This window comes from Neolamprologus multifasciatus, chromosome 7 (assembly GCF_963576455.1).
Source record: "Neolamprologus multifasciatus chromosome 7, fNeoMul1.2, whole genome shotgun sequence".
Taxonomy (NCBI): Eukaryota; Metazoa; Chordata; class Actinopteri; order Cichliformes; family Cichlidae; genus Neolamprologus; species Neolamprologus multifasciatus.
The window spans coordinates 66497594-66512224 of record NC_140445.1 but is presented as its reverse complement, the minus strand read 5'-3'; the positions used below and the strand labels follow the sequence as shown (position 1 = coordinate 66512224).

At 40.5% G+C, this 14631-nt stretch overlaps 1 protein-coding gene and 1 long non-coding RNA gene across 2 annotated transcripts in view; both read right to left on the bottom strand.

Annotated features, from left to right (window-relative positions):
- The window catches only part of hsf4 (heat shock transcription factor 4), a 22704-nt gene extending 18551 nt beyond the window's left edge, over positions 1-4153 (bottom strand). The window contains exon 1 of the mRNA XM_085168189.1: positions 3687-4153. Within this exon, the coding sequence (XP_085024315.1) occupies positions 3687-3812 (126 nt within the window). The 5' untranslated portion in view covers positions 3813-4153. The remainder of the gene's footprint in view (positions 1-3686) is intronic.
- A 2186-nt stretch (positions 4154-6339) lies between these two features.
- LOC146515965 (uncharacterized) lies at positions 6340-12912 on the bottom strand. Its single transcript, XR_014875323.1, has 3 exons — positions 10317-12912; positions 10074-10219; positions 6340-9952 (listed from the first exon to the last, which is right to left on the bottom strand). It is a non-coding gene; the product is annotated as an uncharacterized LOC146515965 (long non-coding RNA).
- Positions 12913-14631: the final 1719 nt, after the last annotated feature.

Genomic DNA, 14631 nt, shown 5'->3' with positions numbered 1-14631 from the left:
ACAAACTCGGTGTAAACATGAAAGAAAATGTTTGTCTATTCGGTGTTTTGGTCAAGCTGAGAGTCTGTCAGTGATAAAATGCAACATCACTGTTTGAAACCAGGTGAAATCAACGTTATATGGATGCTGCATGTATTGGGGAACATTAAATGAATAACAACAGAACTTTTACCCAGTTTTACACTCTCTCCCTCCATGAGTCATGCTTTCCTCCCATTTTCACTGAGTAGCTGAGAAACTACTCAAACTGTCACTCTATTACACCCATCTTGCAGACACTACATCACTCTGAGGATCATTTATACGGTTAGAATTGGTGTTTACTATAAAAGTATATTTAGTTCTTAAATATTAGGAACATTTTGTAATCAGATTGAATCTTTTATTTGTCCTTTTTTTTCTTATCAGCAGGTATAGATTTGTACATTTTACCAAAATTCCTGGAGGAACCACCCGAGGGATTAATAACATTTTATCTAATCTAATCTAATCTAATCTAATCTAATCTAATCTAAGGACAGTAAAGAATTGACAGTTAATCACTGTTTCTCTGCCTGCTGCATTTGAACCACAGCATCAGTCCAACATTTCCCTCCTGCTCCTTTCAGGAGTGTTTTCAGAGGCTGTTTAATGATCGTTGTTTTCATTACAGTCACCAAATTATTATTATCATGTAACAACTGAAAGGGAGTTACTGTTGTAGTTTTCTTTGATTAAGAGATGCAAACAGCCATCTAATTCCATCTAACGAGGAACTCGGTTACATGTTTGATGACTTTGACTCTTCTTACAATAAATTGTTGAAGGCTGAAAAAACAGAATCAAAAAAGTATTTCTGCAAAATAATTTCTGACACATTGTCCAGTTATATTGAATTTTAATATTTTGATCATTCAAAACTGACTTGGTGTTAATACATTTTAATCTGCAGACATGATGCAAGTTAGCTGTAGCATATAAACACTTCAGATCAGAATAAAAGTGTAAGGAAACAAAATGACCTTTTTGGCACCTTTTCAAACTAGAATTTGACTTTTTAAGTCGCTGTAAGTTGTTCTGTTTTAAAATTGTGAAGCAGATATCGAGTAAATAAGCAACTTTCTCTTTGAAAATGTAACAATATCCTCATTAGATATTTAATCCATGTAAATGAATTTAGCTCAGATACTTTAGCTGAGTCATACTGACTCAATATTTTTAGATTATATCAAATCAATGCTTTTACTAAATGTTAAACATTTAAACTATAGCTTTTATAACATTGAACCTTTTTATTTTGTTCAAATTTAGTTAATTTCTTTGATACATTATAAACAAAATCACATCACTTTGTTGGCATCATTTTTAAGGAGCTCTTGGTCACTTTTTAGGGCGTTCAAACGCCTGATTTTAGTCTTCTTTGGGTATTTTGTGCCGAAAATATTGGTCCAAATTAGACTGCAATGAGCTGATGGTGATGATGATGATGTTCATTGAAAGTATAGAGGGCATGCACCTGTGCAGGAACAGCACTGAAACGAGCTCGTTGCTAAATCTAATACAATGGAGCTTTTCTGTTATGACATCATTTTTTAAAAATATGTTTTCATGCATAAAAGAAAACGAATACTTCACTCCACGAGATATTTCAGGTATAAAAAACAGACTAAAGAGTATTTAAAATGTACTTTATGTGCCACAAATATCTTGTGTGTTTGGAACCTCGAGGATCTAAACGCCTAAATCTAAACATATCAATGCATCTGCAAGAACACGTTACACAGCACTTAGAAAGGGAACACAAGGACCTTTACCTGGCCAAGCTTTTATACTTTTGATTTTTAACAATAAATACTTAACAAATTAAATTACTTAACAATAAATTATCACCAAGGCACCAAGAAGTAGCAGAATTCACTTTTTAATGATGTGCTCAGTAAGTGTCATTAGTGTCACTGACCTTGTTACTACATTCATGTCATACTATAATTTTAGGAAAGGAAAGCATTAACAAAACTACTACTATCTACTATACTTTGCTGTAACTCAGTGGTTCCCAAACCTTTTTGCTGGCCCCCCTTTGTTTTACAAGAAAAATGTTCGCCCTCCGCCCCCCCGCACGTGCACGCGCACAAACACATCCTCCAACCACACGCACTCATATTTTGCTCCATTGTGGTTTATTTCACACCTCAAACATTTAGTAAACAATTAAGCAAATACAAGTAATCTGCAATAAATTACAGGTAGTAAGAAAATAAACTACTAACTCTTTTACGCTACGTCCACACCTACACTTTTGAAAACGCAGCTGTTTCGTCCACGTAAATGGCGTTTCGAATTTTTTTAAAACTCCTTTTTTGCGTTTACGTGAGGACGAGGAATACAGAGTTCGTCACGCAACGTCAAAGGTATGTGCCTTTTTTCACGTCACGCTGTTGCCACGTTATTGTTTACAGGAGATGAATTGCAGAATGATAGAAAGTCAGATTAACAGTATTTTGTCTCTGTCTGCAGGTTTTACACACAGTTACTGTGCCTCCGTTTACAAAGGCAGAGGCGTCACGCTGTGATTATTTTACTGTAGTTGTTTTTTTCCTGTGTAATAATGTTCAACATTGATATCAAAACATTTTTCCAAAAAATGCCTCTCTGTGCAAAATGGGTTTAAAAACATAAACAGCTGTGGGATGCTGTTTGTCCTGATTTGAACCGAGGGGACAAATCGTGTCAGGATCAGCCTGATATTATTTGTATCCTGCTGTAACTTTACTGTATAAAGAGCAAACATCTCCAACATGTCAGGAGTAGTTAGTCATTACAACAAGTGTTTGTGAAGTAAAGATCAAGAATGTGGGATCCTGTTTGTCCGTGATTTAAACAGCCCAGCGCTGCTCCTGACGAAGGAAAACCAATCCTGCAGGGAGACCTACCTCTGCACCTGTGCAGGTGAAACCAAAGGGAAGATGTGCTTCATCATATTTTCTAGTCTTTGGCTTAGAATGAAGTTGGTTTGGAAACATATTCAGCGACGCTTCATCTCCTGCTTTGCGTTTCTGTGGGCGCCGTGCTAGCAGTGTCCAAGCGTTCCCCCCCCCCCCCCCCTTCATATCGCGCCCCCCCTGCAATGGCTCTGCGCCCCACACTTTGGGAAGGTGTGCTGTAACTAAACGTTACACGCTTTGAAGGTAACGCTTCAGGTGTGTAGCATCTGTTAAAACAACTCAAACATGGATGAGCAGTGAGCTTTACATGTGCAGCCGTGTTCTCGAGGACACATGACCTCTGTGCTGGATTTGTGATCATACTCGATGCCTTCACACTACACAAATAGATTTTTGTTACTATTTCAGATTAACAGAATTTACGATACTGTTCAAAGCTTTAGTCCATTGATGGAGTTACTTGTTACATAGAATCAATATCAGAAATGCAACTGCTTAACAAGCTAAACAACCCAGTAACAAAGCCTTGATACTGAAACCACTAAGTCACCACCAAATAAAGATCTTGCAACCGTACAATAAAGACATGTAGGATTTTTTGTACTGTTAAAGCTGCAACATCAGCTTCAGCAGTTTCCCCAGAGCTTTAACAAGCTGGTCAGTCTCTCATAGACAACCTATGCCATATTCACTTCTTATATATACTGTACTAAAAATTAATATAAAGTAGTAACCAGTAATATTAATGTAAATGTGACTCACGGCACTCCAGCAGATGAGGTGGTTGGTGTCTGGGTCCTCAACCAGGGTCCACAGCTTAGTTAGAAAGGCTGGGACATTACTAGTGTAGCTGCCATCCACACCAACCGCACCTGGAGACTCCTGCATTATGGCACCTGTCCGCTTCCAAGGCCTCTCACGAGTGTGTGAATGTATGAGGGTGAGTGTGTGTTTGTCTATATATGTGCACACTCCCAGACTAGTCCATGTTTGAGAAACTCCTCTTCGGATGATCCCTTACTGATAATCCCAAGTTTGTCTCAGTGTCTTCGAGTCCATCTCAGTCAGCCGTGCGTCTCACCGCGTGCTTCGTTAGTTTAAGTGTTTTTAAAATCTTCCTTCACCCTGTTTTTCTCCTCCACTCTCCTCTCACTGTCCTCAGTACCACATCATCCAGCTGAAAGCCATCACAGAAGGTCCATGTCAGCACACACACACACATGCACAATCCCGCCCCCCACCCCGGCCTCCCGCCCAGTCAAACAATACAGCATCCACACAAAAGCTTCAATAACACAGCGCTGTCCTACCATCAAAAGGCTACTGGTAAAAGTGAACAGCGTGCAGTGTGCCTTTATGTCAGCCAGAAAAGACAGAATTGATTCATTTGTGAGCATATCTTAAATATCTTTGTGTTACTATTAAGTACATGTGTAACTCTTGTACAGTAAAACCACAGCAACAGACCAACTTTTTAATCATCTGAGTGAATCACAAACGAATGATGACTCGTGTCAGATATCTATCACTGTGGGTTTCATCTCAAGAGATTAAATCCTTCTGTCTTTAAGTTCCAAAATCAGGCCACATTTTTAAAAGTTTAAAGTTTAAATTCCCGTTTGACTAATGAGGAAGCACGCTCAGGCTCCCCGGAGCAGCCAATCATTCACCTCTAAACTATAATGTTGACCAAGCAGTAATGTCCAGGGCAGAAATATGAAGCCTACACAAAAGTGTCAGAAACTGCTGACACAAGTGTAGTCAACAGCTTTCTGCTAAACTTAGAAGTTGTTATGTGTGTGTGGGTTGCACACATACAGTTTATGGATGCAGCTTCCTACCCAGACTGCTAGCCTTAGTGGATAGCTTAGCACTCCATCCTCCTGTCCACATATAAATGGTAGTTTTATCTTTGTTTTGTATCGGAGTTTGTAGAATAAAGAACAGACTCATTAACTGATCAGTCACAGGTCAAAGGTCTTGACTATATTTGGTAACTTTTATCTCCAAAACCTCCAAAAAACAAAAAGTGCAGCGTCTACAAACTAATAGAAGACATCTTAGTGACCATGTCCGTCTTTCATGTTGAGGATGTAAAGGATAAATTTGTTAATGCTCAAAGACTATTAGCTATTGTTTATTTCAACTTCACACCAACAACCTCGCAACAACCCACATGTAGCATTTTGTGAAACTGAAGGACGATGAAGGGTAGCCTGTAATTTTCTGGTGGTTAGTAAGAACCAGAGAGACCATTTGACTGTGCACCAGCACAGAAAGCACGAAGGCTTCTGGTCTAACAAACTCTCCACTGACACTGAGGAAGTTTTCAGGGTCAGTTTCCACTGCCCCTCCTCAAAAAGCACTGATGACAGGTTGGGGATGACGATGGTTCCCTAAAGAATACAAAGATGACCCTCATCACCTCACAGATGCTTTCATACATTTTCCAATGCTGTAAATACACGTTATTGTAAAAAAGATAACTGCTGCCCTCACTTTTCTCTCAGCTGTTTGGCACAGCAGTAACATTATGTCAGATGTTTTATTCAAGAAAATTATTTCTGTTTCTTTCATATTTAGCTTGGCTATCGAGTACGCCATTAACTCAGTGTCTTTAGTAGTGCGGTGAAAAATGCTGAGGGGAACAATATTAGTCATCCTCTGGACCTCGTGAATAACAGCCTGCATGACGAATATGACACTATGTTGTTACAACATCAAAGAAACAGCAGCATCCTTTTATAATACATTATTTCAGACTATGTAAATATTCAGGCTACATTTATTGTACCTGTTTGTCTTATTGGTGACTTTAAAGCAATGACGGGTTAATAGTCTCTCTAAATAAAGAATAAAGTTGAATCTACCTGCACACAGAGCATCTTCAAAACTAGCTTGATCCTTCCTATCCACAGCTATGTCTATTTCCTGCTGACAATGCTCGGAGAAACACAGTTATCATTAAACCGTGTATACAACCACAATTCCAAAGACGTTAGTAGCTGCACCTGGTGTCAACTTGTCCTGGCTGATCGACGTCTGTTATGGCCTCAAAATACTAATTACAGGTCAATTAAAGGAGGTTAGTTAATGAGCAGATCTCCTTGCTTTGCATTCGAATGCTATGTTGGTGGTGTCCGTCCGTCCATCCATCCATCCATCCATCCATCCGTCCATCCATCCATCCATCCGTCCGTCCATCCATCCGTCCGTCCATCCATGCATCCATCCGTCCATCCATCCATCCGTCCGTCCGTCCGTCCGTCCGTCCGTCCGTCCATCCGTCCATCCATCCGTCCATCCGTCCGTCCGTCCATCCATCCATCCGTCCGTCCGTCCGTCCATCCATCCGTCCATCCATCCGTCCGTCCATCCGTCCGTCCGTCCATCCGTCCATCCGTCCGTCCATCAATCCGTCCGTCCGTCCGTCCATCCATCAATCCGTCCGTCCATCCATCCATCCATCCGTCCGTCCGTCCATCCATCCGTCCATCCGTCCGTCCGTCCGTCCGTCCATCCATCCATCCATCCATCCGTCCGTCCATCCATCCATCCATCAATCCGTCCGTCCGTCCATCCATCCATCCATCCATCCATCCGTCCATCCGTCCGTCCATCCGTCCGTCCGTCCATCCGTCCATCCGTCCATCCGTCCGTCCGTCCGTCCGTCCATCCATCCATCCGTCCATCCGTCCGTCCGTCCGTCCATCCATCCGTCCGTCCGTCCGTCCGTCCATCCGTCCGTCCGTCCGTCCGTCCGTCCGTCCATCCGTCCGTCCGTCCGTCCGTCCGTCCGTCCATCCATCTTCTTCCACTTATCTGGGGTGGGGTCATGGGGGCAGCAGCATAAACAGAGAAGCCTAGACCTCCCTCTCCTCAGCCAACCCCCTCCAGCTTGTCCGGGGGAACACCAAGGCGTTCCCAGGCCAGCCGAGAGATATAATCTCTCCAGCGTGTCCTGGATCTGCCCCGGGGCCTCCTCCTGGTGGGACATGCCTGGAACACCTCACCCAGGAGGCATCCTCATCAGATGCCCGAACCACCTCAACTGTCCCCTTTCGATGTGGAGGAGCAGCTCTATCCCGAGTCCCCATCTCTAAGGCAGAGGCCAGAAACCCTTCAGAGGAAGCTCATTTCTGCCGCTTGTATCCTCAATCTCGTTCTTTCAGTCACCAAATCAAAATCAAATCAAATCAAAATGTATTTATAGAGCACATATTAAAACAACAGTGTTGACCATAGTGCTTCATAGTCAGTAAAAGCATGAGACAGTTAAAACAAACAATAGGTAACAACACAACAAGCTAGATCAGCCAACTAGACAGAATCAAAAGCCAAAGTAAAAAAATAAGTTTTAAGACGTGATTTAAAAGACTGGATCGACTCGGCAGTACGAATATGAGCAGGGAGGTTATTCCAGAGTCTGGGTGCCACGGATGCAAAGGCCCGGTCACCTCTCGACTTCATTCGAGTCCTAGGTTGTGCTGGGAGCCTGTGATTGGACGATCTAAGTGCTCTGTTGGGATTGTATGAGTGGAGTAGTTCAGAGAGATAGCTGGACGCTAAATTATTCAGAATATTAAAAGTGAACAAAAGAATTTTAAAATCTATACGATATTTAACAGGGAGCCAATGTAGTTTGGCTAAAATTGGAGTGATGTGTTCATGGATTCTCGTACCTGTTAAAAGACGCGCAGCTGCTTTTTGAATTAACTGAAGCCGGTAAAGAGAAGAGAGTTGGAGGCCCGAGTAGAGGCAGTTACAGTCGTCCAATCTGGATGTAATAAATGCGTGGACAAGCTTTTCAAGGTCCTTTAAAGGAAGGAACGGCTTTGCTTTGGAAATCTGACGCAACTGGTAAAAGCTGTTTTTTACCACAGTGGAGACCTGTTTCTCAAGTTTAAAAGAGCCATCCAGGCTCGGAACACTCCGAGGTTTCTTACAGTGGGCGAGAGATGGCTAGCAATCTCCACAGCTCAAACTGTAGGTGAGGGTGGGGACGTAGATTAACTGGTAAATTGAGAACTTTGCTTTTGCACTCAGCTCTGTCTTCACCACAGTGGACCAGCACAGCGTCCACGTCACCAATCAGTCTGTCAACGTCTCGCTCCCTTCTCCCGCACTCAACAAAACCGTGAGATACTTAAACTCCTCCACTCCGGGCAGGAACCCATTCCTGACCCAGAGTGGGCACTCCACTCCTTTCCGGCTGAGGACCATGGCCTCAGATTTGGAGGTGCTGATTCTCCTTATCGTCTACATATTTTGTAAATCTGGTTTTCATATCAGCCAGTACACAGCGAATCCTTGCAGGTGCAGGTCTTTGTAGCTATTTTTGAACACCTTTCACCACGATTGTTTTAATCGATAGAGAACTGAACATTTACAGTGTAAATTCTGCTTATCTATGAGGCAGTACCCATACATGTTTTTATGTTGTATACATACTGCAAAGCTTTTATAGACAAATTATGAATATTTAACTTGTATTTGGAGAAATTTAACACTTGGAGAATTTAACACATGCTAACAAAAAGCTATTTAAATAGCTCTTTACCATGTTTACCAAGCGTGATACCCCAAACTCACACACATCCCATCATCCCTGCAGGATTAGAGCTCTGCTGCCCGTATTATCACTACGACTCCCCCTACCCACCACATCACCCCTATCCTGAAGCAGCTTCACTGGCTAGCGGTTAAACTTTGCATTAATTTTAAAATACTCCTTTATACTCTATTATAAGGCTATTCATACCAGACCTCTCTGATTTGGTACAGATCTCCACCCCATCCCGGTGCCTCAGATCCTCCTCTTCTCTTTTTCTTCCTGTTCCTTCCTTTCGTCTTCCTTTCACCATGGGGGGCAGGGCTGTCAGTCGCTCTGCCCTCGACTTCCCTATCCCCCGACCTCAGAAGCATCAGTTCATTCCCTCTTTTTAAGCCCACCTGTTCAAGATAGCCTTCTCTATATAACTTCTCCATGCTCTTAAACATTTTTTTATTATTGTGTTTATTTCCTGTTTTTATGGCTGTGTTGTTTGTTCTGTACAGTGTCCTTGGGTGTTTTGAAAGACGCTTTTAAATAAAATGTATTGTTATTATTATTTATTATTATTAAGATGTCGTTAGTTTTGCAGGTCACAGAGCATCAAACATGCAGCTAATCCTTGGCTAAACGAGACACTGTATAAAAAGCACCTCGCGATAAGTCATCAGGTAGAGGATTGCAACAAGCATGGTGTTTGCAGGTGCGTCAGTTCCAGCATAGTGAAGGTGCGCATTGAAAGCTGGTTTTCAGAAAACAACGAGCCGTCGTCTTGATGAACAGACGAGTCATCTATAAATGACGTGGTTTACCGGGAACTTTGCTCTTTTTGTTCTCTGTCAACTTCTCCAAATCTCTTTCATGGGCGATTTAACAGGAAAAAAGCTGTGATGAGCTGTTTCGATGACTGCACCGTGTGTCATGCTGACATGGATGTTTTTAAACACATGGATAAAACTGACTCACACTTAATACTGCAGGTGCTGTATTGTTGATCCTGTGTTGCATCATACTACGTTCAGTAAAATAACAGAATTTTGGGGCTTTTTCTTGCTTTTGGGGGAAATGTTTGAAAATATATGGAGAGCTAACACTCAGTGTCATTTGTGCCTGATTCAAATGGGCCTCAATGTGGTCACATGTGGTCACCTCAACATTTCAATTACAAGTCATTTTCATTTTTAATACGAACATTTTTCTGGTTTGAATGAGAATATTTGATTAATATAGTGGTTATACATGATTATTGATCATGTTCATCCAAGGAAGAGGTTTCACCTGTCAGCTAATTCACTTCTACAGGAGTAGATCATCAAACATATGACAGCTTTGCTATTGTCTCTGCATTAAAACATAAAATAAGGATTATTTGCAAAACTTTTGCAAATCAAAACTTTCCAAAACATAGCCTGAAATACTTGAAGGTTTCCGGGAAAGGCAGCGGGAAGGTGCGCACCACAGGAATGTACTCATGAGTCTGTACACATGAAAAAAGCGATTTTACTGTTATGGTGTGACCTTGTTTGCAGATTGTATTTATTCTCCATAACATTAGTGACAGCATGATATTCAGAGGCGTCACTATGAAAGCAGCTCACCGTGCCCCAGCGATTAATTCGGATGTCTCATGAAAAAGACGAACAGAAAACTTGATAAATTCATCCTCGTTGCTCAGCAAACAGAACTTGGCAGATGATGTTTGAGGCTCCAGTGTGGAACAGCAGCAGAAGGTCTGTGGTCCTACCTGGAGAAACAATGTGAACAGACGTTTTTAGACACAAACGTCATTAAAAACAGAGCAACAAAAACAATTAGTTACTCACTGCTGGAGAAAAGCATACCAACGCTTTCCTGCAGAAGCTTCACAGCGTGCTGCATTTCTCCGAGAATCCTCTGCTCCATGGACTGTTTCCCCAGACCAAAGTTTCTCAGGGTCATCAGCAGAGATGGGCAGTAACGCGTAATCCGATTACTTTTTTCAAGTAACGAGTAAAGTAAGAGATTACTATTGCAAAAACGGTAATTAAATTACCGTTACTTTCCTACAGGAACGCTGCGTTACTAAAACCGTGATTTTTTTGCGAGAATGTCTCATGACAGTGACGTAAGCGAGTGCGACGTTTGTGACAACAGCTGTGTGCAGATCAACAATGGATCATATATCGAGTGCAGAGAGAGTATGAGCGTGCAGCGTTTAAAGCGTGGAAGTACTGACCTTACTTTGAGTTTGATTCCATAAAAAGTGACAAAAACATTAGTGTCCGTTGTGCGTGGGAAGAAAACTTCTTTTTACAGCGAAAAAAACCCCTAAACTTCCAAACAAGCACCGAGTAGCTACGACGTAATGGGAAACTCACAGAGAAACTCGCGGATTCTTCCACTGACCGCTGCACACCTGCACCAGGGTAACCCTCCGCCTACCCCACTCCTGCTTTACAGGTGAAAATAGAGCAACAGGACCGCTAGTCTTTGACTTTATTTATTTTCTGCTGTGTTTTACTTGCATCTATTTGAAAGACTGAGTGTAAACACAAAAAATATTTTATTTTATGTGCTGGAATGTGCAGAAAATAGGTTTAAATGTTAAACTAATTTCTTCCAGTCAGAGAATGTTGCAGATAATTACATTTTTGCTTGATGCATAAAGTTAAAAGATTAAATCTAATAAAACAAGTTTTAAAAAGAGACTTTTTCATTTGATTACATTTTGTATGATGATTATGCAGAAAAAGTAGAATTGGGCTGAAAGATCTATCGCTTTATCACCTATTCAGGTTGTAAATCGTGTTTTTAAAAAGTAACTAAGTAACTAAATAATTAGTTACTTTTGAAAATAAGTAATCAGTAAAGTAACTGGATTACTTTTTGGGGGGAAGTAATCAGTAATTAGTTACTGATTACTTTTTTCAAGTAACTTGACCAACACTGGTCACCAGGCTGAAACGTCTGTGCTGCAACCGGGACTGTAATCTGCTAAAACCACTCCTGGAGGATGAGCTACATGCAAAAAGAGAAACTTTTATGGCTTTAATTATGTTTCAGTAATTACAAGCACATCACCTGTTGTTCTCACTGCTACCACCAGATGGTGCCAGTGTACAGAGTTTTGACATTCAGCATTTAAGGAAAATTGTTTTTATATAATGTGATCAGCTTCATGAAATGTGGTTTTTTAGGATCACTAAGCAACCAAATGTCTACGTGGCTTTTGACATAAAGTCTTTTGTGATAAACGACTAACAGCTTCCTCTTTTCTGAAAGAACATGCAGACTTAGATAAGGGGAACCTCAGCTCTGAGTTCTTAGAATAACTTTGTTACCTTTGTACACACAGACAAGTATAAATAAAGTACACAGACAGTGATGAGACGCAGGTCGTGCCCTCGCGAGTGAAAGACAGCTGCAGTGTTTGTGTTTTCTAACTCAGGTGTCTCAAGCTGAAGAACTGCGGGATGATTCTTAGAAATCTCCTGTCACAGTATTTACATCACATTCATGACACCACAGAAAGTATTCCCACTTAATTAATTTTAATCTTGCACTCCAACCACATGCAGACTAATATGTCTGCATTACATTTCCAGTGGCCACTGTTATCTGATGCAACTCTGAGACCCGAGGCTGTCATTGTGCTCTTACTCCTTTCCCATTAAAATAACAAACGGAGACCACAGCTGTTACATTTTCATAGTTTAGTGGTTTACACATTCACCTCACAAGCAAAAGTTATGCAGTTCAGTTCTAGGAAGAGACACGAATCCCTTGGGAGCTGTATCAGGAAGAGGATCTGGTGTAAAACTTGAGACGAGATGAAACATGTCTGCGGGGGCTGCATAAATAGACAGAAAGTCACAGAAAGCTATCGCTGTGCAGCATGATTGTACATTAGGTGTTGTGTTCTGCCAGAGAAGTCAGCAGCTTTGTGGATCAGGGCCTCCTTTAAGGCCCAACGATAACAACCGCAGGCCTGGGACCAATAAAACGGCTGTAGATGTTCCCATCGTGTTCAGCCAGCTGGGGGAGATAAAGTGGCATGTTTTATAAAAATAGGGTATGAAATTCAGATTCAGTGCAATTTTGAGACACTGTAACAAGTTGATTTTAAAAAGTTATCGTCATCGTAAACAAACGAGTGACCTTGTTTGGACTAAAATCACCTCACAGCAGCTCTGCAGAGCATTTTTATTCTTTTAAGTTAGATTTTTTGATAAATAACTGACCATCAGGTCACAGAGCCAAGCCCCCTCTGTTCTCTGAGCTCAGCTCATCAGCTCGAGCAGACAAACAGCCGAGTGAAATAACTACCACGAAAAAAAAACTTTGGAATATTCAAATCTATTTTCATTCATTTTTTTAAGATATTTATTCAACAAATGAGTATCTAGACTAAAAACAGTCATTTCCCTTATTAAACTGTATGCAGCTTACCGAATTTCTCAGAGGGATTAATAAAGTTTTATCTAATCCAATCTAATATTTTATTTTTAGAGAGAAAGGAAAACAAAACTAACACCAGAAAACAATTAAAGATGCAGGAATCTCAGACAAACCTATCCGTGTGTACATCAATGAATGCATATATGAAAAAAATTGTAGAATGGTTTTATATATTTAAAATATTAGAAATGATATTAAACTTCACCCTCTCTAGGCCAGCAATAGGCTTCTCCAGATTGAGATCCAGCAGGTTTCCAAAGACGGGGATTGGTCGCAGGCCTGTAGGGAAATTATTGGGTCTGTATGCTGAAAAAAGCAGCAGGAGAAGCAACAACACCAACAACAATATCAGAGCAACAGATGCAAACATGGTGATGCTGTGATTCAACGTATTCTGTTTCATCGGGCCTTTGTACACCCTAACCTTAACCCTTCACTGTACAAACACAGACAACCTTTGCACAGTCGTGGGGCCTGCAGAGGCACTGATCGGGTTAGTCATTTGTTCGACACCGACTTGATCTACGCATGTCTGCGCCATCATAGGCAAGCAAATGTCTGCTATCGCTGTTGCCACAGAACATAATGGTACCTATGATGCCTACTTCACTTTTAATTTAATATATAGAAATGCGAATATTTAAAATCGTACTTTTTGTTTTAATGTTTAACTGACAAAAGTTAAAAAAAAGAAAAACAATGGATGCTTGTATTAGGACTGTTTTTACAACTTCAGATATTTATTCTTGGCTTTGCATGATTCACAATATTGGAAAAATACTGCATTTCAAACCATCTTTTTAAAAATGTTGTACTGGAGCAGCTCCACCCACTTTCCTTTGATTGGCTGCTCCTCGGAGGTTTGAATATTATGTGGGTGGGCGTGATGCAGAGACGGTCGCATCAATGGGATCCATTTTTCCCCAAGCTATTTGTGATTAGTTAGACCTGGTAAAGCCGTAAATATCTCATTATATAGGAAGAGGATGTCTGGGCTTCTTTGTGCCGCTCTCCACAGACTCCGCCCCCACAACCTGAACCTGGATGAGCTGTAAAAATGGATGGATGGATACCATCACATAAAAATATATAAGCTTTCTGTAATTGTGATGCATATACTATTATATATTGTACATATATTTATTAGTCTCAGATTTAGCCATTCTTATATTTTGCTTGTTTTATGTTATTGTATTTTTGCACAACTCTGCTGCTTGTGAAGCTCGCACACAAGAATTTCACTCGCATGTACTGTACCAGTGTACCTGCACATGTGATGTGACAATAAAAGTGATTTGATTTAATTAGTATTTAGAATATTTCTGTATTTTTAAGAGACAGTAAATTAAAATACATGTTGTAAATTTAACATAATTTTAATTTTTAAGGACAAACATGTTGAATAATTAGTATTTAAACATGAAAAGATAATGAAATACGTATGTACTACAATAAAAATCTTTAATCCATGTTTAAGGTAAGAAACCGAAAGTTATTATTATTATATCAAGTGAAAAAACTGATGTTTTTTATTTGTATTTATAATAACTTCTGTGAAATGATGAAATTAAAAATTGCCTGTTAACCCATTTTAAGTTAAAGTGTTTCTTACCATCAAAATCTATAACGACCTGTAATTCGGGCTGATGTAAAGAATATACATGAGTTTTTAAATCTGGGACAGTTGTAAATGAGTTTCTGTTAATGTCTGAAAACCAG